Below are 26,064 nucleotides of genomic sequence, written 5' to 3' on the forward strand. Positions count from 1 at the left end.
TCATAAATGTCCCAAATCAAAGTTGGTTGTGCATTTTCTCCCATTTCTATAGCCTTCTGCATATCTGACCCCATGTTGCAAGTACTGTAGTGTTGCATTTGCAGTAGTTTTCAGTCAATCAGGCAGTCTTTATCTTTATGTCATGGTAAAGTTATCATTTGCAACACTAACTCAAACAGATTTTTTTTCACTGTAATATTTCACAAAGATTAGCTATACTTAAGTAATGAAGTACTATGCCCCCCACTGCTTATAAAGCCTGTGGAAATATTTTCTTAAGGTGATTTTAATGGTCTACTGAATGAAGGCAATGTATACAAACGACTGTGCCTAGTATTTGCCTGAATCGGATTGTAACAGAAATGCGTGATAGGCAGCATTGTCCTTAAATCACGTCTAGAACTCACCTCCGACGTGGCTGATTTGACCATCGATCATCCTCCTCATGCATTTCACCCTTCAGGCCATCTCCGCTTCCCCCGGCGCACGTGCGACTGTCTCCCGCTGCACTTTTCTGCAACACAATTCAACCAAAGACACGCCTGACAAAACATCACATAATCGACACACGGACACTCCTCAAGGACAAGTACCGACACAAAACGGCAGATTAGTCCCACCACGCCTGCCTCTGTGTCACGAAATCATAGCTCACAATGGCAAAAGTATCACAAAGTTAGAACAGAGAAAGTTAGTTATATTCCCCAAATGACTGAGGAATATCTCTGCTTGCTTTTATTGCATTTTTAAGCACGTCTACTACTATTCTCAAAAGGGACTAAGGGCTACACCTGAGCTGAATAAGTGTTGAATAAATGGAGATTTCTTACAGCACACTGGCCTGTCTGAGTTCCACAGATTTCCCAGACTTGGGCGTCAGGTTTTTCCACTGCTTTGACCCGGGACTGGGTGGGCAGTGATTCACTCAGCTCTCTGGATCCACTTGATTTGCTCGTTTCAAAGTTGTTCTGTTGTTCCAGCAGTTTCCCGCTCTCTTGGATCAACGGCGACCACTGAAATGTGGAGTTTCTTAAGAGCAACACAAGCTGAGAGAAAGCCTCTGTCCTCTCCCTGCAGATCACAAAACATCATTGCCAATACGAAATCAGCTTTACAAAAGAAAGACACACAGATCAATAGGAGAAGTTTACCTTTGATGTAGAACCTGTTCATGTACAACACTAGGATCCAGTGTGACCTCAGCTTTATTTAGCCATCGTTTCAAATGCTCCACTTCTGTCTTCAGTCTAAAAACAAACACTGAGTTACCACAATAAGAGCTCAACTCCGGACAGAGACACAGCTCAAACGAGTCTGACCCGCTCTACTGTGTAAATGTTGCTCCACACATTAAGTCTAATGCTATACTAAATATGTGCTGCAGTAGCATGGTATATGAAAGTGAACCTGAAGGAACTACATAGACCATCCATGATCCTTTGTTTCTATGCAGCCAAAATGAAGAAATTACTGGAAATAAACACAATTTGGCATGATCAAATACATTAAGAGTCTTCAGGTGAATAGGGAAAAACATGTAGTTTAGAAATAACAATGATTTATGATATAAATATGAGAAAACAGTGTATTTTTTGTTTCCTTACTGAAAAAAAAAAGACAAAATTGCATATATTTTCAGCAAAATCAAAATCGAGCCAGGTTACAATTTATGTTTTTGTTGTTGAAATATTAGCTACAAAGATATTTTTTTCAGTGGGGATTTTGGATCTTGTTTTGTTTTTGAATAAGCCATTTATAAGCCATCAAATCTGTAAAAAAATAAATAAATAAATCACCTTATTTTTGGCGGTTTATTAGATATAATAAAATCCCTCTCAAAATAACTTGAAAATATTGTTAAGTACAAGACTGGAAGGTTTAGAGTCCCTAGTAACTACTGAAGTGGAGAGATAGTGTTGCAAGAGTGTTAAGAAAACAAAAAAGATTTTAAGGTTGTTTTGCTTTAAATGGAATCTTTGGTATAACAGTTCTTACCATAGACTGTAAAGTTTTTACCAATAAAACAAAGTGTCACCTCCTGTGGTGTGGGGTTATTGAAGACAAAAGATGATGATACCTGTGGTAGAGTTGGACGTCCCTCTGGGTTTGCTCCTCCACCTGGGAGAAGAGCTGGTGCACCTCTGTGAGCCCCTTCTGTAGCCTCTGTCCATTATTGCACAGCGCCTCCATGCTCTCGGGACGTCCCACTGAAGCCAAGAGCTGTAGATCCTCCTGGAGAACCTGCACCTGCTCGTCCTGGACCTGGAGCTGCACACACAGGTCCTACAAAAAAACAAAAATAAAAATAGTTTAGTTTTCACCTCTAAAATGAAATTGGATCTTGTTGTTTATATTGAGTGGAGTGTGTGTATTACCGTGAGCTTTGAGCGCACTGCTTCAGGATTTGGGCCGCTGAGGTTAAGCAGAGCCTGGTGAATTGTACGCAAAGTGCAAAAACATTCATTCATTCTCTCAGTCACATTGGTTTTGGCGGCTTCTGTCTGTCTGAAGACGTCCACAGCTTCAGATATAAGCTCCTTGAGTTCTCCCAGCTTCTGTCTCATCTGAGCCTCTCCCACCTGTACAATGAAACACACAACAACAGACATGGATACAGAGATGGAAAAGCACAAATAATCTATAATAATCATGAGATACAGATTGATTCAGATTGCTAATCACTAGTCATCCAGGTGGTTCATTCTATCTTCTATCTTTGGGTTTTCCATCTCAAACAAAAGTGCACCTGCAGCTCAGGAAGGGGCTCCGGCGTCTGAAGCACGGCCTGAATCTCTGTGGCGATCCGGCTGAAGCACATGGCGCTCTCCTCCTGCGCTCTCACTTCGTCCTGCAGACATTGAGGGGGAGGCGATCGTAGCTCAAAGCCAACTTCAACTTTCCCGTGTGGGATATAATACAGGCCATGTTTTCCAGAATTATATACAGGAATGCACTGATACCTGCAAGGCCTCCACGTCCTCCTCCGTGTGGAAAGTTGAGGAGCGCGTGAAAGTTGATAGTTTATTGATGGCCCAGTGCTCTGCCTCGCGCCCCCGTTTGAGAGCGCCGTCCCAGAGACTCAAGGCGAAGTGCAGGTTTTCAAAGTGCGACTCCACTCGCTCCGAGATCTGCAGGTGCAGTTCAAATGTCCATGAATTTAGATGGGAGCAAACCATACATATTCTACCATAAGTTTTGTATTCGGTGTAATGAGAAATTGAAGACACCAAATTGTTGTAACAAAAAATGGAAAAATTAACTAGAAAGCAAGCTACAGAAACTTGACATTGAAACTTGAGATATCCAAGAGCAGTCCTAGTTGTTCTCAAATTCTTCCCACTCCCCAAGTCTCACTTAAGAGATTATTTGGCATTCCAAGTACCACCAGATTTACACCAGGACAATAAAAAAAACATCAGGTCAAAAGTAGGAATAAACCAGATTTCAGGACAAATTCACAGTAATGGTTAAAAAGTTTGTAATTAGCGCTTTATGAAGTTTCTGGAGAATACTTGGTCAGATTCACGAAGGGTTCTAAAGTACAAAAGATAATAATGTAAAAAATCTGGTTAAGTTAAGGCAAAGCACATATATAGAAACATCAAAATACACAATGACCGGCCATTGACGGGGGGATGGGGTTGCTGTTTTGTTGTCACATTTTTTCCCAAAACTTTTAGATTTGGGTAAAGCCAAACTGGAGAAAACATGCTCGGTTCAGGGTTAAGAGATTAAGAACAAATGTGTGCGTAAGGACATTTCATAAATGAGGCCCATTGAGTCTGCAGTAAAAAAGAAGAACAAGCTCTAGCAGGCCCCAAGTATCACTCAAAACACCACAGTCTAAGAAACAGTGTCCTACAATGAATGTTTGTTACTTTGAGCTTGATCTTCCACTTACATCCAACCACTGGTCCATCAGACTGTGGGCCTCTGATTCAAACAGGATGTTGCCGGTGCAGTGAGGGACCTGCTGTAAATGACTGTGAAGCTGTCTGGAGACACTTCTCAGTTCTCCGACCCTGTCCCCGGCATCATTCAGCTCCGACTTAGTTTCACTGACCTGGGGCAAGACAGTAAATATGGCAATGTTTCCAAGTTAGAACAAATAAATCTTTGTTAATCTTTGTTAGTTTGTATGTACGTATGTAATATGAATCAATGACTGAGCAAATACAGACCGTGGTGTGTAGTCTGAGCAGGTTGTCTCTCCCCATGTACGAGGCTTGCTCCTTTAGCGTGCTCTCTGCTCTCTGTAGTGTCTCCACAACTTCTCCTCTGATCTTCTGAAACCTCTTCAGAAGCTCCGCTAAGAGACCGCACTGCTCCAGCCTGCAGACACATAATGCAGAGAATACAGAGGAAGCACAACAAAAGCATAAAGTCGAGAGCGCTTTATTCACCTCTCTGAAAGCGCTTTCGTCGTCTCCTCCCAAAGTTCCTCAAGCTCCTGGTTTACGCTGACATCACAGCGCTCCGACTGGGAGGCTTTTCTTATGTGCTCCAGCTCAGGGTGGAGACTTGACAAGCCGCTTTCCAGTCTCATCAAGGAGCGAGATCTGTGGGAGTCATGAAGAAGAACGTCTGGATTACAGGCTTATGTAGTGCTGCATTGGCCATAAAAAAAACAACAACATTTAGCATAGAGCCACCTCTTTGTTGTTTGTGCAAGATGTAGCATAGCATTTTTTGCAGTTGAATTCTACCTTCATACTCGTGTGATGTTACAAGAAAGTATAAACCCTACCGTTGGTGCAGGGCAGGCAGCGTGAGTTCCTGTAGACCGAGCTCCTCAGCTGATGTTCGTAACTCCATCAGTTTTCCCAATAAGGTTATCCGTCTCTTGCCTTCCCGGGTCCTTTTCCTCATCCTCTCCTCCCCAGTCTCAATAACATCCTCATTCCCTAATATTCTAACATCCTTAGCCCTTTCTACAAACTGTAAATCACATGCATGATTTTGCTGATCTACTTTCTCCTCAAGGAAACTAGCTTTTATGTCCTCTTGCGATCTTTCCTCTGTAGCTTCCATGTTTCTTCCACGTGTGCGCACCGTCATGTCCTGTGGCTCACTGGGTTCAGTCCGAGCCACCGAGGAGATGTTAACAGACTTTGAGACAATATTGCTCATGCTTTCTGAGACCCCAACAGCATCCTCATCTGCAGACTCCATCTGGTCAGAGGCTTCAGTAATACATTTAACACTGGAAACAAAGAAGTGATAACAGGTTATTTTGCAGGTTTTCAGCACCTAAACTAATCAACTTTACAAATAAGGATAATTATAGGTTGTAGATGGAACAATGAATAGTGATGTCATTTAAACCACAATAATCTTCTATAATGACGCCGTACTAGTCCTGGAAATTTTACCAGTGCAGCAGGAATCTTGTGTGTTTTTGCTTTGACTCATTAGTGACAAAATCTAAAATGACTGAGGCGTGTCCGGTTACAGCCAGTCAATAATTAACAAAGCGGTTGGCAGGAGTGAGGACGTCACACACAGATTGGTTTCATCGTGGCGGTGTCTGGGAAAGACCTAAGTAAAATGTGTAGGTTCATAGAGGCAAAAAGATGACGTTACTTCAAGAAAAGGAATATGAGTTACCACTGACAAGCATTGTTTTTTTCTCTTTTTTTTTTATAGTCTCGGCTTGCCACAACTAGCCTCATGCCTGCAAGCAAACAGTGATTTTGTGTGCAACATAGATTATGAACCTTATTGCTCTTCTCTGCTTATTATAACAGAAGTTGTAAGGCACCTACAATAATTCCAGTTATTTCTCAAAAATGGTCTTATGTTCAAAAATATGATCACCTTTGCATGACTTCCTGGCTAGTGGGTTGACGTTCCACTTGCAGGTTGGTTGTGATACCCGTCCACTCTCTGGCCTGTCCGCTCCTCACAGACTCCTCTTCCTGAAGAAGGGGAGAGAGTTGCATGGGAAGTAAAAAAGACAGAACGTGCGCCTATCCAGTGCAGATTAGACATGTAGTCACACATACAAAAATCCGACTATTGACTGAGGTTAACTTGAAAATGCGGGAAATTTTGCGTTGTCGTTTTGGAGATTTTCTAACCCTCGCGATCCAACTGATTTTGCAGTTTGCCAGCAGTGATTCATGGAAATATTTGGGCCACACCAACATCCTCCTGAAAGTTACACAAAAGTCTATTCCATGCTTACTTCAAGCTTCTTCAAAGTGTTAATTCCATTTTAACTACCAAATACAGATGGGAGACGCCTGTAAGATTGAGAACTGACACACACATACAGCCCTTATTATACAGTACCTGCTTCCATTGCCGTTCAGCAGGATCGATGTTAGCTCTGGACAGTTCAGACGTTTGCTGCTGCTGCTTCCTTTGCCTGAGCGTAGACCACAACATTTCGATATATGCAGAGATTTCCGCACGCACATCCTGAAAGTCACCATAGAATACACAACATTGTAATAACTTCAAGAAGGTGAAGAAGACATCCTGACTCATAATAACAGCCAAGTGTACTGTACCTCCCACTGCTTTCTGACTGAATCCGACTGCAGCACTAGGTCCTGAAGCTCAGACTCGGAACACAGAGCTCCATAACTTCCCACGGCTGTGAGGAAGTCGTCCAGGAAAGCAGGCCGCAGAGCTTTTAACGCCCTCTGCACAATAAAACCAAACATGTAGCTGAACAATCAAGTTTTCTGTGATTGTTCACACTGGTGGAGAAGTCTGCATTTGCTGGCTGTACCTCTTTCCTCTTCACCTCAGCCTCAGTGATGTCTTTGTTGCTGAATAACTTGGTGGCCTGTTGGATGCGAGCCTGAAGTCGGACTCTGCTCTTCTCCAACCGGCTTTTCGCTTTCCGAGCTTCTGTGGGCCCGTTCTTGGAGCCCTCAGCGAGTGATTGTTGAAGTGCTTTACGCTGGATCTCATCTTTAAACCCAGCAGTAGGCAGAAGAGGTAGCTGAAATATATTCTTTGTTTGTTAAATTTTCAACAAAAATACATGTATATGGAGTAAAACGAATGGTAATATCAAACCTGCATGTTGGCAACAGGAGTGGACAATTTGATGGAAAATTGTAGAAATTGTGCAATAAATGTAATAATGGACTTTTCGTCTGGTTCAGAGACGTCAACATCTGAAATACAACAATCATGTAATGGTTGTTGAGTTACATAATATATAAATAACATGAATCCACCTCACCCTGTGGTTCCAGCAGGCGGGGGATGTGTAGCTCCCTCTCTGCCAGCTCAAAGGCCTGCTCTAGGTTTTCCAGGTTGGTCCTGGTCCGGACTTGAGTCAGATCTACCAGGTTTGGTCTGAAAGAGTTTAGGATTGCCAGGAACGCCTCGCCGCTCCTCCAGCTGGACGTAAAGTCTTTGACACTGACAGAGCAGCCGGCCCTGTACGGACAATAGCTCGCATTAGTACTTGTTGTCATTGAACTCCCTCCAATAATTGGCTTCAATATATATCAGTTAGTGCAGCGCGAACTAGCCATTTCAACACGCTGTTACCAATCCAGTGTATATTTAAAGAAAGTTAAAGAAAAGATCACAGCATGTAGCAAGCTCACCTATGGCACTGGTCCTGCGCCCATGTGAGCAGGACTTTCTGCGCTGATCCAAATCCATGATGTTGAGAAGTATGAATGCTCTCGCTGGACTGAACGCTGTTCAAAGGGGAGAGAGGAGGTCCGCTGGACAGACCAGTGGTCACCTCCTCAATCTGAAAAAATAAAACAAACAAATCTATTAATAATGATTGACAACACGATTCCCATTTGAGTTTTAGCGTTGTACACAAAAGTGAAGCGTGTAATGTGCATTGAACGGTGGCACTCACGTGACAGTGCAGAATGATGGTCCATATGAGGCCAAGGATGATCGTTGGCTTTCCATCAATAATATCTGGGATGTTTACATATGCCAACTTAACCTACAATCATCAAACACAAAAGTATGTATCTTGTGTCCATTTAAAGACATTCTATAAAGTCATAAACCTACGTGCTTTTCCTCGAGAAACTCCAGCACTGTCTCAATGTCCGCTCTCTGCTGGAAAACCCCATGCACTTTTTGCCTTTTCTTGAAAAATACATTTTGTAACACGTTAGTAACGCATTGACTTTGATTTGACCTTTGTTGTCCGGCAAAGTGAATTACCATGGGCTGCCCAGTGATCACCTCAAGAAGGTCAAGGAGGACAGCCCCATCTCTGAGGTCAATAAACAGGTCTGACACCTGCGAGGGAGGGCTCCTCTGTAACATATAATACAATATCAGTATTATGAGTCACAGTCGCTTGTTAAACACTTTTATGCTTTTTTGCACTATAAGCAGTAAAAGTCATAACTACCATTACAGCTGCTGACACAACGTAGCTCACATCTTTAAATGGTCTATAACTGATGTGATGTTATGTTAATGTGACGCAGTTCAGATTACATGCTGCCTTGCTTCCCTTAGGCTCTATTTATACTCCTAACCCTGGCAGGACAAGGGTGTAATGACCAGACCGGGGCGACCCGATCCACTTTGCTTTCTGTGTGACTCAGCTCGTGACAGTCCTCAGTAGATTGCCTTACAGACAGACAGTATGCTACGTCACTGGGGGCTTCCATGACCTGTTATGCTATAAAAACACTTGCATATCATGAAAGTGAGGAGCACTTTGACCCACACTTTGCTTGTCAATCTATGTGTAGGTTTTCTCAAAACCAAAAGAAAGATACTGCACAAATGTGGCTCCACTTAAGTCTTCTTTACATCCAGAATAGGAAATGAACATACCTTTGCAAGCTGGGCATTTGTCCACTTGGTAAATGCTCTCTTCTGAATTCTCTCTTGCTCCACTGTAAACAAAAAAGCATTTCAGTGACTTTCAATGTCAAACAAAAATACAAGCGTCATTTCAATAATTGCAATCAGAATACAACAAATCTTGCAGTAATTGTGTTAATTTAATTCCCCCTACAGAGAACAAAATACATCCTGTCTCCATGCTGTCTTATTGTGTATGAAACCTGCAAAATCTGTAGTTAAGCTCTCTACAAACATGGTCTGAAATGCTTGTACGTGCTTGCAACAACAAAACTTCTAAATATTTCCTCAGTTAGTGAAAGCACTCGTTTATAAATATTGCAGCATTTAGACAGCGCTTTGCACGATTCAAATCTACTCACCAACATTTGCGAAGTGGCAGCAAGCTTGTTGGTCCATACACAAAGCCATAAGTGAACAAATCCATAACGCCTGACTAACAATAAAAGCAACAACACTGATTCAAATGACCCACAGCTCTTTGCCTTGTCAGCTTCAGGGCCATGTTTTCTCTCCCCTCGTCCTGAATCCTACATTGAAGTAGTCTAAGAAGTTGCTACAAGACGAGACCTGAGTGCCCCCAAGACAGCGACAGACATAGACACTCAGGACTAGACATCCATGCAGAGCCTTAATAAGACATGTATAAACACGGAGGTGGGTTTTGGACACACAAGGAGGATTTCTGTTGCCAAAATAAAAGCTATAGAAAGATTGTTCTGAAAATGAATGAGCAGTGGGCACATTTCGTTTTTTCTTTTAATGAATAATATCTTTGTCTGTTTTCAATATCATGCAGCATGTGCTTTCAAGGGGCAGCATATCAACAAATATCAGTCCGTAGACAGAGTGTTGAGTGTTTGCGATAAAACCTTTCTGCATAATTTACTTTAGTTCACGAGAGCTTGTCCTGGTTGACTTCATATAAATAATTATGTTTAATTACAGGACAATATATTGCATTGTATTTTGCTTATGCTGCCTCTAAGACACAAATTTATGGGAAAGGTTATGTTGTATTGAGGAGCTACTCAATCAAATTTAGCAAATGATCTGCCTTACCATGTAGAAGCACCTGCGTGTCATCAATGTCCACTGATATCCCCTCATCCTCTTCTTCTGCTCCAGATGAAGCCATCTCCAATCGAAACACACTGTGATCACCGCTCAGCCCTCGAGACTACTGAGGAGACAGTCTAAGTGCTGCCAAAGATTTCACAAAGCATTTAACATGCCAGATTAGTCAGCCCATCCACACCCTTCACTTCACCATAACCTGAAGACTTTGCAGACACAAGTTCACACATGCAAAGATGTTCTACAAAGAGCTGAAGGAGAAATAGTAACCATGGTGCATGTAAATGTTCAGTCAGCCGTAGTCTGGAAACAAAGTCTCACTAGATACAAGAACTAGATAAACAGGTCACACTCACTTTCACATACCTGGAGGCATACTGTAAGCCTGGAGATTTGTTGACAGCTAGGGAATGCCACAAGTAGTGAATCCAGGGCTGTGTGCAATACCCACAGTGTGTCAATGGAACAATTGTGCATGGATCAGACCAAAACCTTGAGGTGAAAAACAAAAGTGAAACAAGGAGAGGCACTTCTTGTGGAGTCAAACAGGTGAAGCTAGACTAGAGCATAGGAAAAACACTACCATGGCTGACAATAAATGATTAAATCTATGAGAGCTGCCTCCAAAGTAAAGTTAAAAATACATGCAAGTCTTACATAAAAACAATACATTAATATCATATAAATATAAGAGGCCTAATAAGTTTAAATGAAAGTTGGAAATTGATGCAAGTTAATATAATAATAATAAAAAAATGCATGAATATAAACGCAAGGCTGCCAAACCTTAAACCATTAATCTTTGAACTTCCAACAATTCATTTTTTGCTGAACAAAACAAAACACCAAACTGTCGCGTGCGTTGCAGAGGAAAGACGTCAACATCCTGGTCCACGTCGCCGCCTCAAGATGGAGCTAAGCACAGGTGTTTTGACTTTCTGTTAATCTGAATGTTTCCATGTGGCGGCGCTATACACACGGTGGCCGCACCAAAACTCCTCAACTTGCAGCCGAAGAAGAAAACCCGTCCCACGACTTTGACGTGCAGCCGCAGCAGCTAGCTTGACCTTCCCTCTGCATCGAGACACCACAAAAAGTAACTATCCAAACGTGTTGTAGTTTGAGCTGTGTGCATTTTGAGATTCTGCGTGTGCCCGTGTCTTCATTCTGAGCGGTTCGGAACAGATTTGGATTTAAGATATTCTGCTAGTCGTGGGATTAGCATAGTTAGCATCACAAAGCTAGCTTCGCCCATTCAGTACCAGTGAAGTTTTAGCTTGCATTATGTGGTTGTGATGAACCGATCCATTCGAGTACATGACACTTGTACATTCTGCACATTTATTACGGTTGTTTATTTGTCACATACTGCACTATATGGTTAGCATTATCATAGCATGCTCCTACTGTATGGATTATGTAATGTGTTGAAGAGAATCGCACTCAGAATCTTTGTTTACTGTACACTTTTGTCATTGATTGGATATGCATTTCTTTTTTGCAGATGGCTGGACGCGTTTTTGCTGAGTTCTGGTCAAAGGTTTCCCCTTACTACACAAAGGCTTACCAGGAGATGTGGGTCGGTGTGGGTATAATGGGATACTTGTACTACAAACTTTCCTATGGAGGTACGTTAAGTAGGACTTAATGATACCAAATTCTAAAGCACACACTAAATGCATGTTCAGAATTTGTAGCCCACATGATTAAATGTCTCTATTTACCCATTGTAGGAAAGAAAGCTGTGAAGGACACGAGTAAGTACAACGTTTCTTCTTTGGTGTATCTAATGGGCACAATGGATATACACATGTCTTTGCATTCACTACATACTTTCATTTCTACTTATTTGCTTTGAAGATTACTGTTGCAAGACCACTACATGTAGAAAATGTGAAGAAAAAAAAATTCTGTCCACACAATTGTTGTACAATATGTAATCATATTTTGTTTTACTAATGTTGTATACTTTTGCTTCCCCTGCAGAGCCGCCTGCCCATTGAACTGTCTACTATGTGGTCCACCCCTCCACATAATGATGATATGAGACCAGAGACCAGCTTTTGTGTTCATTTTGTTTATATGGAATCAATAAAGTTATTTAAATTGAGCATTGTTTTATGTAACTCACTGTCACGCTGTTTATTATGGCAAATATCCTGTTCAACTTTTGATTCAACCATTTGAAGAGGGAAAGTTAACTAAAGTGAGCTATTTAGAAAGCAGTGACTTGAACTTTCCAAGATTACACTTTAACCGGCTGGATAAATAAACCTCACTGACATGGACCATTTCCTTTCATTGTGTGTTGAGTGGTCTTGACTCTAATGTATTAATAAAATGTCATAAGAGCAGGATCCAAAAGGATAAACTGTCAAACTTCATCTATTCTCACAAGGCCACTAAATTACAGTCAAATGCTGCCAACTGCAAGCCAAGCAAACTGTCATTGCACCTGCTCTCATTTTGTGAAAACGGACTCATTGATCGTATTTTGAACATGAACATTATTTAGTGATGTTCAAGCCCACAGAAATCACTTTCAGTTTATTTCAAAGTATCTTGCCTTGACTCCCGTTCACGTGTACCGCGAGGGGGTGGGGGGGCAGATGACAGACTGGGCTTGTGTGTGTTCCCTCCCACCGCCGCTACAGCCTGGTGCGCACCGACTCGTTCTGCGCTCGCTCCATCTCTGCGCTTTCAAACATGGCGAAACTCTTTGCCATTAAACCACTACCGCCACCCTCACCACCATCCTTCTCTTATTCACCCTCATCAACACCACCACCATCATCCCCCTCTCCGTCCTCGTCGTGCCCCCCGGATGCGTGATGACCCGGGAGAATGGAGAAGTTGTCCGCGACCCTGTCGGAGATCACTTGGAACCCCTTGGCACTGCCTTTGGACGCAGTGGTCAGCAAGTTCCGCCTGCCCACTCTGGTCCGTCTGGCACACGGTAAGGCGCGCACGGTTCAGCCCGGCAACCAAGTGCTGAAAAGACAAGAGCAGGTGGCAATCTCAAAGGGTTTTTATGGAATGCAATCTAATTTGTTAGCCTTAACATCTGAGGTTTTGTACCAGTCATGGTATCAAATAACGTTTCAACCTACTTTTATTTTAAGGCTACTATTCCATGCTTGATTGGCAATTTTGCAGAATATGGCCTACTCGTACTTCCGGTATGAAATCTATGTGAAATAAAAGTCTGTTTTTAAGACTTTCAAGGTAGTATCTTAGGGGAGAGGGTCATCTTGCAAAAGAAAGTATAATGTCCTGGCCTTTCCTTTTGAATAGTGTGTTGTTTATGCATCTCTCAATTTATTTTGAAATCTGAGACACTTAATTTTAGTGTATGGAATTACCTGTGCAAAATGAAGGTAAACTTGAATTGATTCTGATCGAAATAATTCATTTTCACAATCATATTTGCGTTATTTCCTTGTGCTAACTAAATTGTCACTTTTTGTTCTGTTTTTGCACGATTCCCGTCAAAGCCAAAAGTGTCCGGTCCACCACAAAGTGTCTGTTGTGCTACTCGAGTGCTGCTCCGTTCCTTTTCATATGCAAATGTAGTAATCTCTCGGTGAATGTTGGGAATACTAAAAGGCGCGAGGGAAAAACTCTCAAACCCAACTTTGGCTCCGTGCACAAATGTGCGCCCCCGGAGCAGTGTCCACCAAATTGCGCACCGTACTTCTCTGTTTGCGCGTGGGCTTTAAAGTCTCGTGGGAGTGTTTATTAACTTCTCTGGTCAAATCTGTGATGTTTGCTAGGCAGCCGACCAGGAGCAGGTTAGCTATTTATAAAACAGCCAGTCCATTTGACATTAACAACCTCCAACCACAAGTTTCATTTAAGTTCAGTGACGTGCGTGGGATTGGGTATAAAGGGTATTCTTATAAAAAAAATACATTTCCTGACTACATGGCATCAAATTTAGGCTAAAGGAAACATTAAATAAAGGCGAACTGTGTAATACATTGGATACAAAAGGCCCATTGTGGTCTGACTAACCACTATCACTAAAAGCAAATTACACTTTTCCTTGTTTTGGTTGTATAACATAATGCTCCTAGTATGCTCAAGATGATGAGATGAGATGAGATAAATTCCGGATGTGCACTTGTTTGACTAAATATTATTTGATTATTACAAGTGGGTCTTTTTTGCGGGTAATCTTACCAGTCTGCCTTTTACCAGACCTACAAATCTGCTATATCTGCTTATTATGGGCTACTTATGCAGTAGCTTTCAAACTTTTCACACAGAGTACCTCTTCATAATAGAATTAATCTGCCAAGTCGCACCAGGTCTAGATCATGATCAAATCATGACTAAACTATATTGGACAAATTTGTGTCTAAAGTAGAAAGACACCTGACTTAGACACATGAACTGAAGCGTAAATGGAATAATGTCTTTAACGGATAAAGTCTAATATTGTAGATGACCCTGAGTGCCACCTGATGAAGCCCAAGTACCAGCAATGATACATACCACAGTTTGAGAAACACTGCAGCAGCCTATAAACGTTGACAATATTCAACTGTATATAGTATATAACCACATAGCTGAATATGGGGAAGATTATGTTCTCTCAGTTGTCCAGAAATGTTCCACCATAGTTGATCTTCATTACTCCTTATACTCCTACTTATAACAGTATTTGTTTTGATCTGCTTATAGTATTCTGGCATACATGATATTTTCAATCTTTCTCTCATAATCGTGTTTAAAAATGTTTGCCGTTGAACATCCGACACTTCTTTCATATAATCCATTTGCAGGGAATTATTTGGGGACTGTACTGTATTTATTAATCCATCACTTTGGCACCAAAGCTAAAACACAGCTTGCCTTGAGCTGTGTGTGATGGTGAGTTTGTTTGCCATTGAGTTGTAGCCCTGTGCTCTCAGCAGAAATCAATGCTGTTGCTGCCACTATATGCAATGGCCTGGGAGAGCTCTTTGTGCATGGGGGCAGTGTAATAGCGGGTTGCCAGATCCTACAAAAGTACTGATGAGTATAGGCTTGGTAAAGTGTCACAGAGGGAGCTAATTACAGAGACTGAGCCTTGAATTTATGTTGACATTGGTTTGTTTGTTTTAGAAATCAGATCCTTACCAAAATGCCACAACAGAAATTTTCTTGAATAAAAAGAAAAACTGGGACTAAACCAGGAGGCATTTGGTCTAAAACTGGACAAACTGAATAAGATTTCAGGGCTCACGTTATGTTGACTTTTATTTGCTCCTATCCACTTTCATTGTTACAGTAGAGAAAGTGGCCTAACATGAAAAAGGTCAATAATGTATTGAGGTGTGCTCACAGGTGAGTGCGTGGAGGGCCTGTCGGAGGAGGACTTGGTGCTGCTTCACTCCTGTCGTCAGTGGACCACAGTGACCGCCCACAGCCTGGAGGAGGGACACTATGTCATCGGACCCAAGATAGACATTCCCCTACAGTACCAGGGTGAGACAGAATGCTCCCAAATGCACACATTGCTCTACTCATGGATAGACTTGGCTTGTGCTATAGCTCCCTAGAAAAAAATGAAGAAAAAAGTACATGTTTATAGATTACAGCCTCTTTGGTCAGTCTTCTGACCGTGCATTGGGACAAACAGTGGTGGCACATGATGTAAATCACGGGGCTGTTGCAGACAATATTGCGTCTGAGATTTGCTTAAACACATGTATTGCTACTTGTCAGACTAAAAAGAAGCCTTTAGCCTCACATCAGCAAACATCCCAGAACCAATGTTACACCAATGACATTTCCAGAGCTCAGAGCATCAGAACTAACATGTCAACACACAGCCAAAATAAGGCAAAAAGGAAAAGATTAAAAATCTTGACACCACATCTTAAAACTGACTATTGCCTGTACATCAGAGCATAAATGAGTTGTTAATGCCGTGCTAAAAGTTTAAAACAGCTGACATCCAGAGGTAAACCATAAAGTGAATTTTAGAAACACTGTACTCAACGAGGCTCGAGTCTCTCGCCTCCTCATTTCTTTTTGGTGCGCCACAAACTCACAGCAGCTTCCCCACTTCATCTTATTTCGCCAGCTTTAAGTCCTGTTGCAAAGAGTAATTAAAAAACAAAGAATATCTTCACATCTGTAATCCACAGGTGGCAAGTTTGTCATGCATGTAATGTAAACCAATGAAAAGTCAGGACATTACACTACTATAGAGAACCCAAAACTGCTGTGCGAGGTCTGTCATTGGTTGCGACAGATCGGTACTAATTGAAGATTAGTCCCAAAGGTGTGTGGGGCGGGACTTGCATCTGTCAGTCACTACATGTATGAGCTCTATGTGATTCAGCACTATTAAAAAGCCCGTTTTCTGTTGTTTGTGGCTAAAACCATCATCAGATGTAAATAGCTACAATACACATTAATTGCACAAGGCTGTTAGGTATGAAAACAATGAATGGCCTCTATTGTAGCATCTTAGGTGTTACAGGTTCTCCTTTCAAAGCCTATTCCCACACACTTCAGAAACCACAGCACATCACTTTCTTTCTCTCTCCCTCTCTCATTCATCCGTGTGTGCACTGTACTGCTGACCTTGTGTGGCTGCAGCTCATTGACTGCTCCTGTGTCTTCTTCCTGAATGAGTCTGTCTGTGTGGATGACCTCACCGGAGCTCAACCCGTTGTTCCGAGTGTCCAAGCCGCGTCCTATTATTATTACGGAGAAGTGTAACTGGATCTTAATGCCTGCTCTTCCGACTGATGGAGCGCTGATGTCACTGCCCCCTCCCGGGCTCCAAACAGAGGGGCAGACGTCACCGCGGTCACTTTAGTTGTTTTGTACAGGAAGTGTCCAATAACTATGATGGGGTGATGGGGACAGGTCACGCAAATATAGCTGTAATTCTGTGATTAAGAAGATTTTCCGTTGTTGGATTGTGAAACTCTCTAATTGATGCCAAAGACATTTTATTGGCAACACTTATTTTACATGATCTTACAACATTATCAACTTAAAAAACTTCTTATTAAAATGAACAAGGTGCCTTTTCCAAGTAGATAAAGGTAGGTAAAAAAAAAGGTCACACGCTCTATATTTGTTTGGACCACCTTCAGCTCTGATTACAGCACGCACTCACCATGGCAGTGTCTCAATAAGCTTCTCAAATGTTCATTTTTCACCAAGGCCTTGCATTGATGATGGGAGAGTGTGACCACTGCACAGAGCCGTCTCCAGCACATCCCAAAGATTTGCAGTGGGTTGGAACTCTTTCACAATGTGAGCCTTGTGACGGATTGACCTTTGTTATTCTTTTTGCTTTTATTTTTATTATGATTGTTAAGTTCTTCTTAGGGGTGCCAGTCAGGCTTCCCTCCTGACGTATAGGATAAAGGGGTTTGTTATAGTCGGTGAGTTTTCCTTACAATCATGCAATGCTACAATCCTCACAAGGGCATGTGCTACATGGCATAAACCCTTTTGTATATATGACATATTATGAACACCACCAACACAGACAGAACATGTGGGTTATGCAAGTGTGTATTGTAAATAAATACTAATATCCAACTAATATCACAAGTGTTCATACAAAATGAATCCCCACTCAAAAGGGAAAAAGTCCAAAGGAGCCAGAAAGTGCCCCCCAATTTCCTCCGCTCCACAGCGTATCTAAATAAACAAAAACTGTGGTTGGCTTAATTTGTCCCTTCCAACATTTCCTTTTCAAAAATACACATACAAAAGCATTAACTTGTACGTACTGCGAGAGCACTAAGTGACGTCACACTGGCGTAATGCGGAAGTGCGGTCTAGCCAGCACCAGAATGATCTACAGTAAACATCACTATTATTTTAGCATACTTTCATCAAGGCTCGAAACCACAGCAAAAACGCAGAATAATACATAAATCAAGGCACAAAGAAAGAAAACTCACGGACAATCTAGAATCCTGGAATAAGCCCGTGCCATCAGGGAAGAAGAACTCCATGGACGGATGGTCATTCAGGATGTTCAGGTCGTCAGCTGATCTCATTCTTTGGGCACATAGTCTTGCTGAATCTCGACCTGACCAAGTGTAGCAACCCCAGATAGCAAAAGTTAAATCCTGGTGGTGACTTTTTTTTGTGACTCACTTGGAGGCATGACTTGTGATTATCCTTAAAGGCCTTATACCTGATTTTATTTTTATACATAGCAAACAATGACAGAGGAAGTCACTACATTAAATGGTCCAAATTAATTCCTAACGTTCCTGACATATTTGTTGCATCCTAATTTCATGACTTGCTGGGTTACTTTTTAGGGTCACTTCCACAGAAATGCTTGAAAACTTGCTTGCAGGTTCATGAAATTGATTTATCATTAGATGCACAGTGTTTTTCCCACAAATGTCTGAGTTTACAATCTACGAAAGGAGGTCGAATAAAAAGTCGTGCCACTGTGAGGTATGGGTCCTTTAATGTAACAAAGTTCAAAAGCAAACGCAAACACAAATGCTTGTAAACGCAATCTGAAAGGTGGGAATGACCCAAAGGAAAGCTAACCATATCCCGACAGTCCATTCTATAGTCATGTATAAGAGGCTTGTTTGTCGTTGAGTGAGTGGGAAAGGCTGGTGAGCTCATGTCTGTGCGCTGACTTCATACAGGAAGTCCAAATAAACTTAGGCAGGCGCAGAAATGTGCTGTAGGTTTTCCCTGAGGACGGACCACAGGATGCTTGCTCCTCTCCTCTCTCTCTTCCATACCCACATCCCTGCATCATCAATGAGGACATCAGTTCACTGAGAGGGCAGAAGAACTGCGATAGTGGAGTATATGAACGCAGTGTTACTTTGGAGTCTCATATGGAGTTAATCGAATGAGATAAACCTTATTGTTCAATGGAATTTGTCCCAGGCATGTTGTGCAAAGACAAGCGGCTGAAACAAATCAGAATGCAGAGAATAACATACAGGCGCCCATACAACACAGAAGTGCAGATCAGACAAGGCGCATAAACAATTAGAATCAATAATATGTAACAAAAAATTAAAGAGAAGGTCAAGTGTGTGAATGCAACAGGGGTCATGAGAAGGCAGTGCAGCAGATGAGATTTTGTCTGCAGAAACTAAAAATGTATCAAGCCCTGGTTCAACCCATCCATATTCACGCTATACGTTTGTGAAAGCTGGAGTTTTCTTTGAGTATATTGTTGGTTTAGCGCTCGCTTCTATTCAAAGAGGAGACGGGGGTTAGAGACACAGTATAAAGCCATGGGGAGGACAGACTGACTGTGGAGTTTGGTATTCAGCTTATCCTCCCAGACAGAGAAGAGAAACTCTGCTCTGTGGTCACAGTGACTTTGCAAGGTAAACAAAACGCATGTAAGAATACCAAAAATCGAATACAACTATGCACCAGTGTAAGTGACCCTGGGCAAGAGACTTCAGCTGCATTTCTCTCAACAGTCATAGTATTCGCAAATGGAAAGAAAAACTGCCAAATCAGATTAAGGAAAATGTGAAAGTTCAACAACAGTACTAAACCAATTGGACAAGGTTTAGATTTGCTGTTTTTCTTTTCCTTTTCTTTTTTTTTTAGGACAACCCGATAGTGATCCAACCATCATCAGCAGCTTTGGTGCTGAGATCAACTGGGCTTTTATACACACCTGCAGGTGATGACCCATTGACCACACCTGTGTCAGTCTGTGTTGCCAGATAAGATGGTGGAGCTCCACTTTTAGGCATTCCTCCTATGCGTACTTGTTGTTTACTCGCATGCTACTGAAGTATTGTCTTTAGTACAGCAGTAAGCAGCACACAATATGGGGTGGTGTCAAAACCCTGAAGATAATGGAATTCCCGCCAAATTATAAAGTAATGGATATAAATGTATAATAACTCTAACAGAGTTGTTCCACTGCTCTTTTCTCTTTGATTTTACATCGTGGATTTCTATTTGAAAGAGTAGTATGTAACATTTGAGCCCAAACTCTATAGGGCTAAATGTGAGTATTATGGACACAATTCATGCTATTTCGACAAAAGCAGTATTTTTTGTCATTGTGAGACTGTGTTTCAGTACAAGTAGCTGAACCCAAACCAGCTATAGTCCATTTTTTCCCTGCTGGTGGTAGAAGTGAAAGATTTACGGATGGGGTGAAGTGTGTGTGTGTGAGGGTCTCCATGGAGATGTGCCTCTGCTCTGCCTGAGAATGGGCTTCTTTATGGGTTACCATGACGACCGCGCTGGCCGCTGATTGGCCGGGGCGCTGGTGCCAGGTCAGAGGTTACTGAAGTGTCTTTGAGAGTGCGCCCCTGATTCGAACACACCTCTCCACTGGATTGTTGTTGTTGTTATGCACTTGTGTATTGCTTTTGTCTTTTTTTCCCCTCTGCATTTCTCACGCTAAGCAGGCTATTTGTCAAGTCAAAGCAGGGTGGATCGATCATCCTTTGGGGTTATATTGCAGCCAGAGGCACAGGGAACATCTAATGGGGAGGGTAAAGAATATATTCAATTCAATTCCAACAAATTCTTGACGATAAAATATTTAAAAAAGCTGAAGCTGAAAAGCAAAATGGCTTCTACAAATGGGTAATTACATCAGGAGGTGCAGTCGGAAGGTTTTCCCATGGCATTCACAGTCTCCTGACATAAACATCATTGAAGGTCTGTGGATAAACCTCCAAAGAGCAGTGCGTGCAAGACAGCCCAGGAATCTCTCAGCTATGGAAGACTTTTGTAAGGAAGAAAGAGCAAAAATCCCTCAAACTAGATTCATAGGACTCTTGGCTGGTGCCCAAATTTTTGCTCTGTCTGGACTTTTTTCCTTTTGTGTTGCTTGTAACTTGAAAATGTAAGATGAAATGGGGGGATCATGTCATCTTCCTCTTGCTTCATTGTGCACATGAAACAAGAGGACATTAATTTAACAGAAATGAATGTGCGCTAAACCTTCGCACCCCGCTGTTTGTTCTGATTGGAAAATCCGTGTACTCTTTGCACAGGGAAGTTCAAGCTTCTGGATGAGGACCGTGATGTGAGGGACCCAGTGCAGTACTTCTCCAGTGTGGAGGAGGTGGCCGGAGCCTTCCCTGACAGAGTCTTTGTCATGGAGCCCATTACATTCAGTGTCAAGGTAAATGTCCAATTCTCCTTTCCTTTCCAGCCACTGCTTTTATACGGCTCAATCACATCCTGCAATCTCTTCATTGGTCTATCAGTGCTACTGTCTTCACATCGAGCTGTACAGTGGTCTTTATAGAAACTACTGCATGTATATGTTTGTGTTTTTAGGTGGTGTCCGGGGAGTTCAGTGACGACAGTGAGCCATACAGCTTCAGTCTGCAGGCCGGAGACGAGCTGTCTCTCATGGGGAAGGCGGAGCTTCTCTGTGCCACGCCCTCGAAGGAAAAGACAGGACTAAGTGCACTGCTGCGGCGCCTGGGAAAGACTCCGAGGAGTGAGTAGAGTCAGGGTCATCCTAACCCTGCTGTTTAATGTAACATATGACAATTCCACAGAGGAAATATCATATTTATAACCACTATCTGGACATCAACAAACCAGCATCATCAGTCATTTTTGCCTGTATTATTTAAAGTAGATAAGATTTGGATTCATAAATAGCTTGAACAAAGACCTTAATTTTGAAAACGATACAGCTAGCATGAGAAACTATGCTTCCCAAACTGCAAAATGAACCTTCTCGTTGGATTGAATCAAGGTCAAGTTAATTTACAAAGCATATTTAAAACAACCATTGCTGCCCAAAATACAAAGTGCAACAAATGAAAAAGATACACAATGAATGAAAATACAATCAAGGCAAGAAACAATAGTAATAACCAACATAACAAAGGTAGTCTTTATAAAGTATAAATGGTGGACATGCATGTGAATAAACCAATCCAGCCACAAGAAGTGACAGGTGTTGATACAGTATCTAGATAAATGAACCGTTGTGTCAGACATAAGCCCTAAGCACCTTAACAATATAACGATAATTGGCCATTCGGTGAAAAAAAATGACAATGAACAATGACAATTTTAAATATTTTTTCCTTTTCAACGAAAACTCCATTCCAAACTATTGTGCAAGCTGTTGCACAAGAGGTAGATGGATTTCATTAATATATAATTTGAAATTCAAGTTTTCTTCCTCCCCAGGTAAAACTCCCTGCCTGGTCTGCATGAACCATCGCACCAACCAGAGCATGAGCCTGCCCTTCGCCTGTCGGGGGCGCTTCTGTACGCGGTCCCCCTTGGAGCAAGGAATGCTGGGAGGAGAACACACTGTCCGGAGCATCATAGAACGGGTTCGCCTTCCTGTCAATGTGTCCGTGCCGACCCGCCCGCCCCGAAACGCTTACGACCGTCACGCGGTGCGAGAGGGCCACCGCTACAAACTGCTCAACATCGTCAGCAAGACTGTCGTACTCTGTTTGGTACTCCGCAGACAGGAAGTATCCCCATCCCACTTCCTGTTGCTGCGGTGCATGCCTAGGTTTAATGTTGCAGAGGCATCTGTCCACACGGCGGCGCTAGAGAGCTTGCTTTTACGGCATGCATTTGACCCGGACGCCTACTCCCGCGCTGTGAGGGAGACCCGCCCCGAGCTCGAGTGCATGACAGAGGAGTGCACTAGTCCACGTCGGTCTCGCGTCTGTGTGGGACAGGACGCGCTCGCCCCGGCCCTGCAGCGCCTCTCCATGTGTGGATATGTGGGCGGGGTCTCGGACAGCGTGACACAGCATTGTAGAGACTCCATGGGGGAGGGGCCAGGTGAGGAGAGGGAGTATATGACGCCCGAATGGACAGACACTGACGTAAGGACCAGTGAGGAGATCCCCTACGAAGAACTTTGGACCAATCAGAACACAGAGAGCTTGGGGAAGGAGCCTAACATCATTTCAATCCACTCGACCACCTCCATAGATGGGCCAGTGGCCACTGTCGTCACCAGAGTGGCCACCCCGCCGCCTGTACCTCCCAAATCGGATGCTGTGAGTGGCTCTGTCTCATCCTACGGCTCGGACCAGGGCAGCATCCGGCCTCTAAAAGTCAGGACAACTGCCTTGAATTATTCATACACTAGAGCTTTTAACCTCGCTGACCACAAACACACACACTTGCAAACACTTCCTGGAAAGGCTGCTCACAGGCCTAATGCTGATGTGAGGTGAAAGCATTCTGGTTAAATGTAGAAGAGAGCTATTTCGGTTGTCACTAAATATAGTAAAACTGCACTATTTTTAGCAACATTATTACACAAGAAAGAGTGTAACAGTTTTTGTAACAAGTGGCTAAGATTTGAATAGACATCTTCCACAGTTCCAGACATTAGATGGAATGATGTACACTGCTGTTTAGCATGAGTAACAGATGAACAAGGTAAAGCAGTCAACAAAAAGATGCCTCTCTACTTCCTACCTGCGTGCAAATGCGTGCATTTACCGCATATAAGAGGTCGACCGATATCACCAATGCCGATTTTGAGGGATTTTGATTGGCCGATGCCGATATGCACCACCGATATCTTTAAAAATACTTTGTCTTTAATCCTGTGTACGATGCTTCTAAACTGTAAAATGTGTCAGTGCTGAATTGTGACAGCAGGGGCGCTTTATTTGGGGCGTAGGGCTGATTTATTCACATGACTTTCACCTGAGTCGGCTGCACGTCACCAATATCACACAGTTTATCTAGGGCTGGAGACCCAATATGCGACCCCCACTGAGACAAGGCGCGGTTCAGTGGGAGCGATCTCTTATGGTTCCGACATTATAAGCAAAAGTCATGAATTTTATAAAAATACGATCTACAAACTTTTGACCGATTTTTACGGTGATGTTTCTTAGCTCAGGTTCTGACTAAGCTCTTTCCGATGCAAAAAAAAACAGGAAGTCTAGATCACTTTCGGTTATAGAGAAATTGGCCTTTTATCGGCATTGGCCAATCGCCGATATGGGAAAATACCCATATATCGGACCGATATATCGGACAGTCAGTGTATCGGTTGACCTCTACCACACATGCTCACGTATCAACCAACTTCATATTTTATGTTGATTTTCTTTTCTATTAACCTAGACATCACTTGTTTTTCCCGCTCAAATGATAAATAACAGTTGTTGACACAAATGTAAATACTACCCAACCCATGTGACAATATGTTTATAGTATACTGAAATGTTTTGTATTATATGACTCTTTCTTAAGGCGAGCCAGACTAAACAGTCCGCAGATTGGTTCAGACATGTGACTCTGAGTACAGTCATTTGCGCCCCCTTATCAAGCGCATTGTGGGTGTTGATGTGTGTGATCCACTGTGCAGCTGGATTACACCCTGCCAAATCTCTCTGCTCGTCCCCCTCACATTTAGCCGGGCTGCTGGGAAGTTCAACCAGTGCAAACTGAAGTGCTACAAATGTACAATATCAAAGTAATGTTTTGTTGAAAGTTGTGTTTTTGCCTGTAGGTCAGAGAGGAGTGTCGTTACCTGATCGCTCCCCCTGTCCCCCCTCGCTGCTCTAAAGGAGGCTCCATCTCCAGTCCTGCCCCGAGCCCTCCGGTCCCTCCACGGTTCCCCAAAACATCCACATCTCCACGGCCCAACTTGTCATTCTACTCATCTGGACTGCAAGAAAGGTAGCACAGCAAAAAGCATCATCATTTATTTATTTTACTTTAACATGATAATGTTGTACCATGAGATGTTAAAGTCTTTATTATTGTCTGTTTTTTTTTCTTTTCTTCAGCTGCCCTTCCCCTGACACATCCCTGTACTGCTACCCCTGCACTTGGGGAGACTGTCCCGCTCCAAACCCCACCAGTCCAGAACCCTCGCCTGCCCCACCTGCAGACAGCACAGCCAATCCGGTGCCAGCCCAGGCCACATGGGCAGAGCCATGGGCGGAGTCCTTCTCTGGGCCTCGGCTTAGACCTCCTCCCCCCCAAAGCCGATTCGCCCCCTTCGGCGCCCTGAACCCCTTTAACCGCCAGTCTCCCTGCCCCTCACCAGAGCCCAGCCCCCCGACAGCGGAGTCGTCCCGGGGTGCAGAGGGCGGTGGGGCCTGGAGCCCGCCTCAGGACCTGTCTGCGCTCTCATTGGAGGAGGTGTCCGCCTGCCTCCGCTTCATCGGCCTGTCAGAGGCGGCCGTGTCGGTGTTTCAAAGGGAGAGGATCGACGGGCGGCTCCTGGTGCAGCTGACCGAGGACATCCTGTCACATGACTTTCACCTGAGCCGGCTGCACGTCACCAAGATCACACAGTTCATCCAGGGCTGGAGACCCAAGATGTGACCCCCACTCAGACAGGACGCTTTCAAACCTGCATACAGCTGGATCTGAGATTAAAGTTCCCATATTGAACTAAATGTTATTATAATGGCACTCAAAGTCACATTATAAATCCTTCCATTATTTTTCACTCCATACGTGGTGCTGGTAAGCTACATTATATCGGTAGCCACAGCTGCCCTGGAGTAGAATGATCGAAGTCACACACATCCCTCACCAAAGACACATGGTATTCCCACACGGTCTACCATCCTGATACTAACCAGGCCCTGTTTTTACATCACATTGCCAATAGCAGTGCCACCACTTCTCATTAAGGCCAAAAGATGTTGACACAGACACATAATAGTGCTCTGTAGAATGTGACAGATAACAAGTCCCCCAGACGAAGACTGAAAAAAAAAAGAACAATATGGGAACTTCAATACTGCAGACATACCTGTAGGTATGAAAGACTTAGTATGGAGCTTTGAAAACAGACACGCACTGAAACATTAGGTCTATACGTGCCTGTTGTTGGCCCCTGAGCCATTATGTGCCTTCACTGTGAAGCAGCTCTGAGCCCAGTGACTGAAACTGCGCCCCCTTGTGGCCCAACTGCAAAGAGATCAAATATGTTTCTTTTACAACAAAGTGCTTTCTCTGTTTTGTGTCTGATTGGTCCCACAAAACAAGAGCAGTTTACAAATAACTCCCTCCCCCTGTAGCCTATAGTAGTCGTCGTTACAAAAAAGACCATGGAACGGAATGTGCAAAGAGAACATGCGAAGCGTAGGAAGGCGCTGTTCCAAAAGATTTTAAATCACCACTAAATAAACTGTGAGAAGAAGTTGTATTTTCCAATTTTAAGCTGCATTTGCAAGGTACCTGCACAAGAAGATTAAGCTAAGT

The 26,064-nt window shown here is 43.0% G+C and overlaps 2 protein-coding genes across 3 annotated transcripts in view; one reads left to right on the forward strand and one right to left on the reverse strand.

Annotated features, from left to right (window-relative positions):
* Positions 1–9,958, reverse strand: part of syne2a (spectrin repeat containing, nuclear envelope 2a) — a gene marked incomplete at its 5' end in the record, with an annotated part of 57,740 nt that extends 47,782 nt beyond the window's left edge. Inside the window, 23 exon segments of the mRNA XM_079572575.1 lie at positions 408–514; positions 831–1,071; positions 1,152–1,247; positions 2,078–2,283; positions 2,376–2,579; positions 2,747–2,848; positions 2,961–3,128; positions 3,902–4,063; positions 4,182–4,332; positions 4,404–4,559; positions 4,748–5,203; positions 5,818–5,918; positions 6,295–6,423; positions 6,516–6,650; positions 6,740–6,883; positions 7,033–7,133; positions 7,202–7,401; positions 7,575–7,726; positions 7,844–7,936; positions 8,008–8,085; positions 8,164–8,259; positions 8,791–8,852; positions 9,883–9,958. Coding sequence (XP_079428701.1) covers positions 408–514; positions 831–1,071; positions 1,152–1,247; positions 2,078–2,283; positions 2,376–2,579; positions 2,747–2,848; positions 2,961–3,128; positions 3,902–4,063; positions 4,182–4,332; positions 4,404–4,559; positions 4,748–5,203; positions 5,818–5,918; positions 6,295–6,423; positions 6,516–6,650; positions 6,740–6,883; positions 7,033–7,133; positions 7,202–7,401; positions 7,575–7,726; positions 7,844–7,936; positions 8,008–8,085; positions 8,164–8,259; positions 8,791–8,852; positions 9,883–9,958 — 3,416 coding nt within the window.
* A 2,574-nt stretch (positions 9,959–12,532) lies between these two features.
* On the forward strand, positions 12,533–25,626 carry gareml (GRB2 associated, regulator of MAPK1-like). 2 transcript variants are annotated; one of them, XM_079571980.1, is made up of 7 exons: positions 12,533–12,853; positions 15,229–15,369; positions 20,880–21,010; positions 21,169–21,334; positions 22,042–22,934; positions 24,353–24,522; positions 24,633–25,626. In XM_079571980.1, the coding sequence occupies exons 1-7, from the start codon at positions 12,742–12,744 to the stop codon at positions 25,174–25,176; spliced, it is 2,157 nt and encodes a 718-aa protein (XP_079428106.1). In that variant the 5' UTR covers positions 12,533–12,741; the 3' UTR covers positions 25,177–25,626. The 2 variants fall into 2 exon arrangements, with proteins under 2 accessions (XP_079428106.1, XP_079428107.1); XM_079571981.1 differs by having other exon boundaries at positions 12,534–12,853; positions 22,042–22,877.
* Positions 25,627–26,064: the final 438 nt, after the last annotated feature.

Source organism: Gobius niger (genome assembly GCF_951799975.1).
Source record: "Gobius niger genome assembly, chromosome: 15".
Classification (NCBI taxonomy): Eukaryota; Metazoa; Chordata; class Actinopteri; order Gobiiformes; family Gobiidae; genus Gobius; species Gobius niger.

Bases quoted from the DNA above. Each gene is read 5' to 3' on its own strand.
- gareml (XM_079571980.1), top strand. From the start codon at position 12,742: ATGGAGAAGTTGTCCGCGACCCTGTCGGAGATCACTTGGAACCCCTTG. The intron at 12,854-15,228 runs GTAAGGCGCGCA...GTGTGCTCACAG, and splicing joins TCTGGTCCGTCTGGCACACG to GTGAGTGCGTGGAGGGCCTG. The intron at 21,335-22,041 runs GTGAGTAGAGTC...CTTCCTCCCCAG, and splicing joins CCTGGGAAAGACTCCGAGGA to GTAAAACTCCCTGCCTGGTC.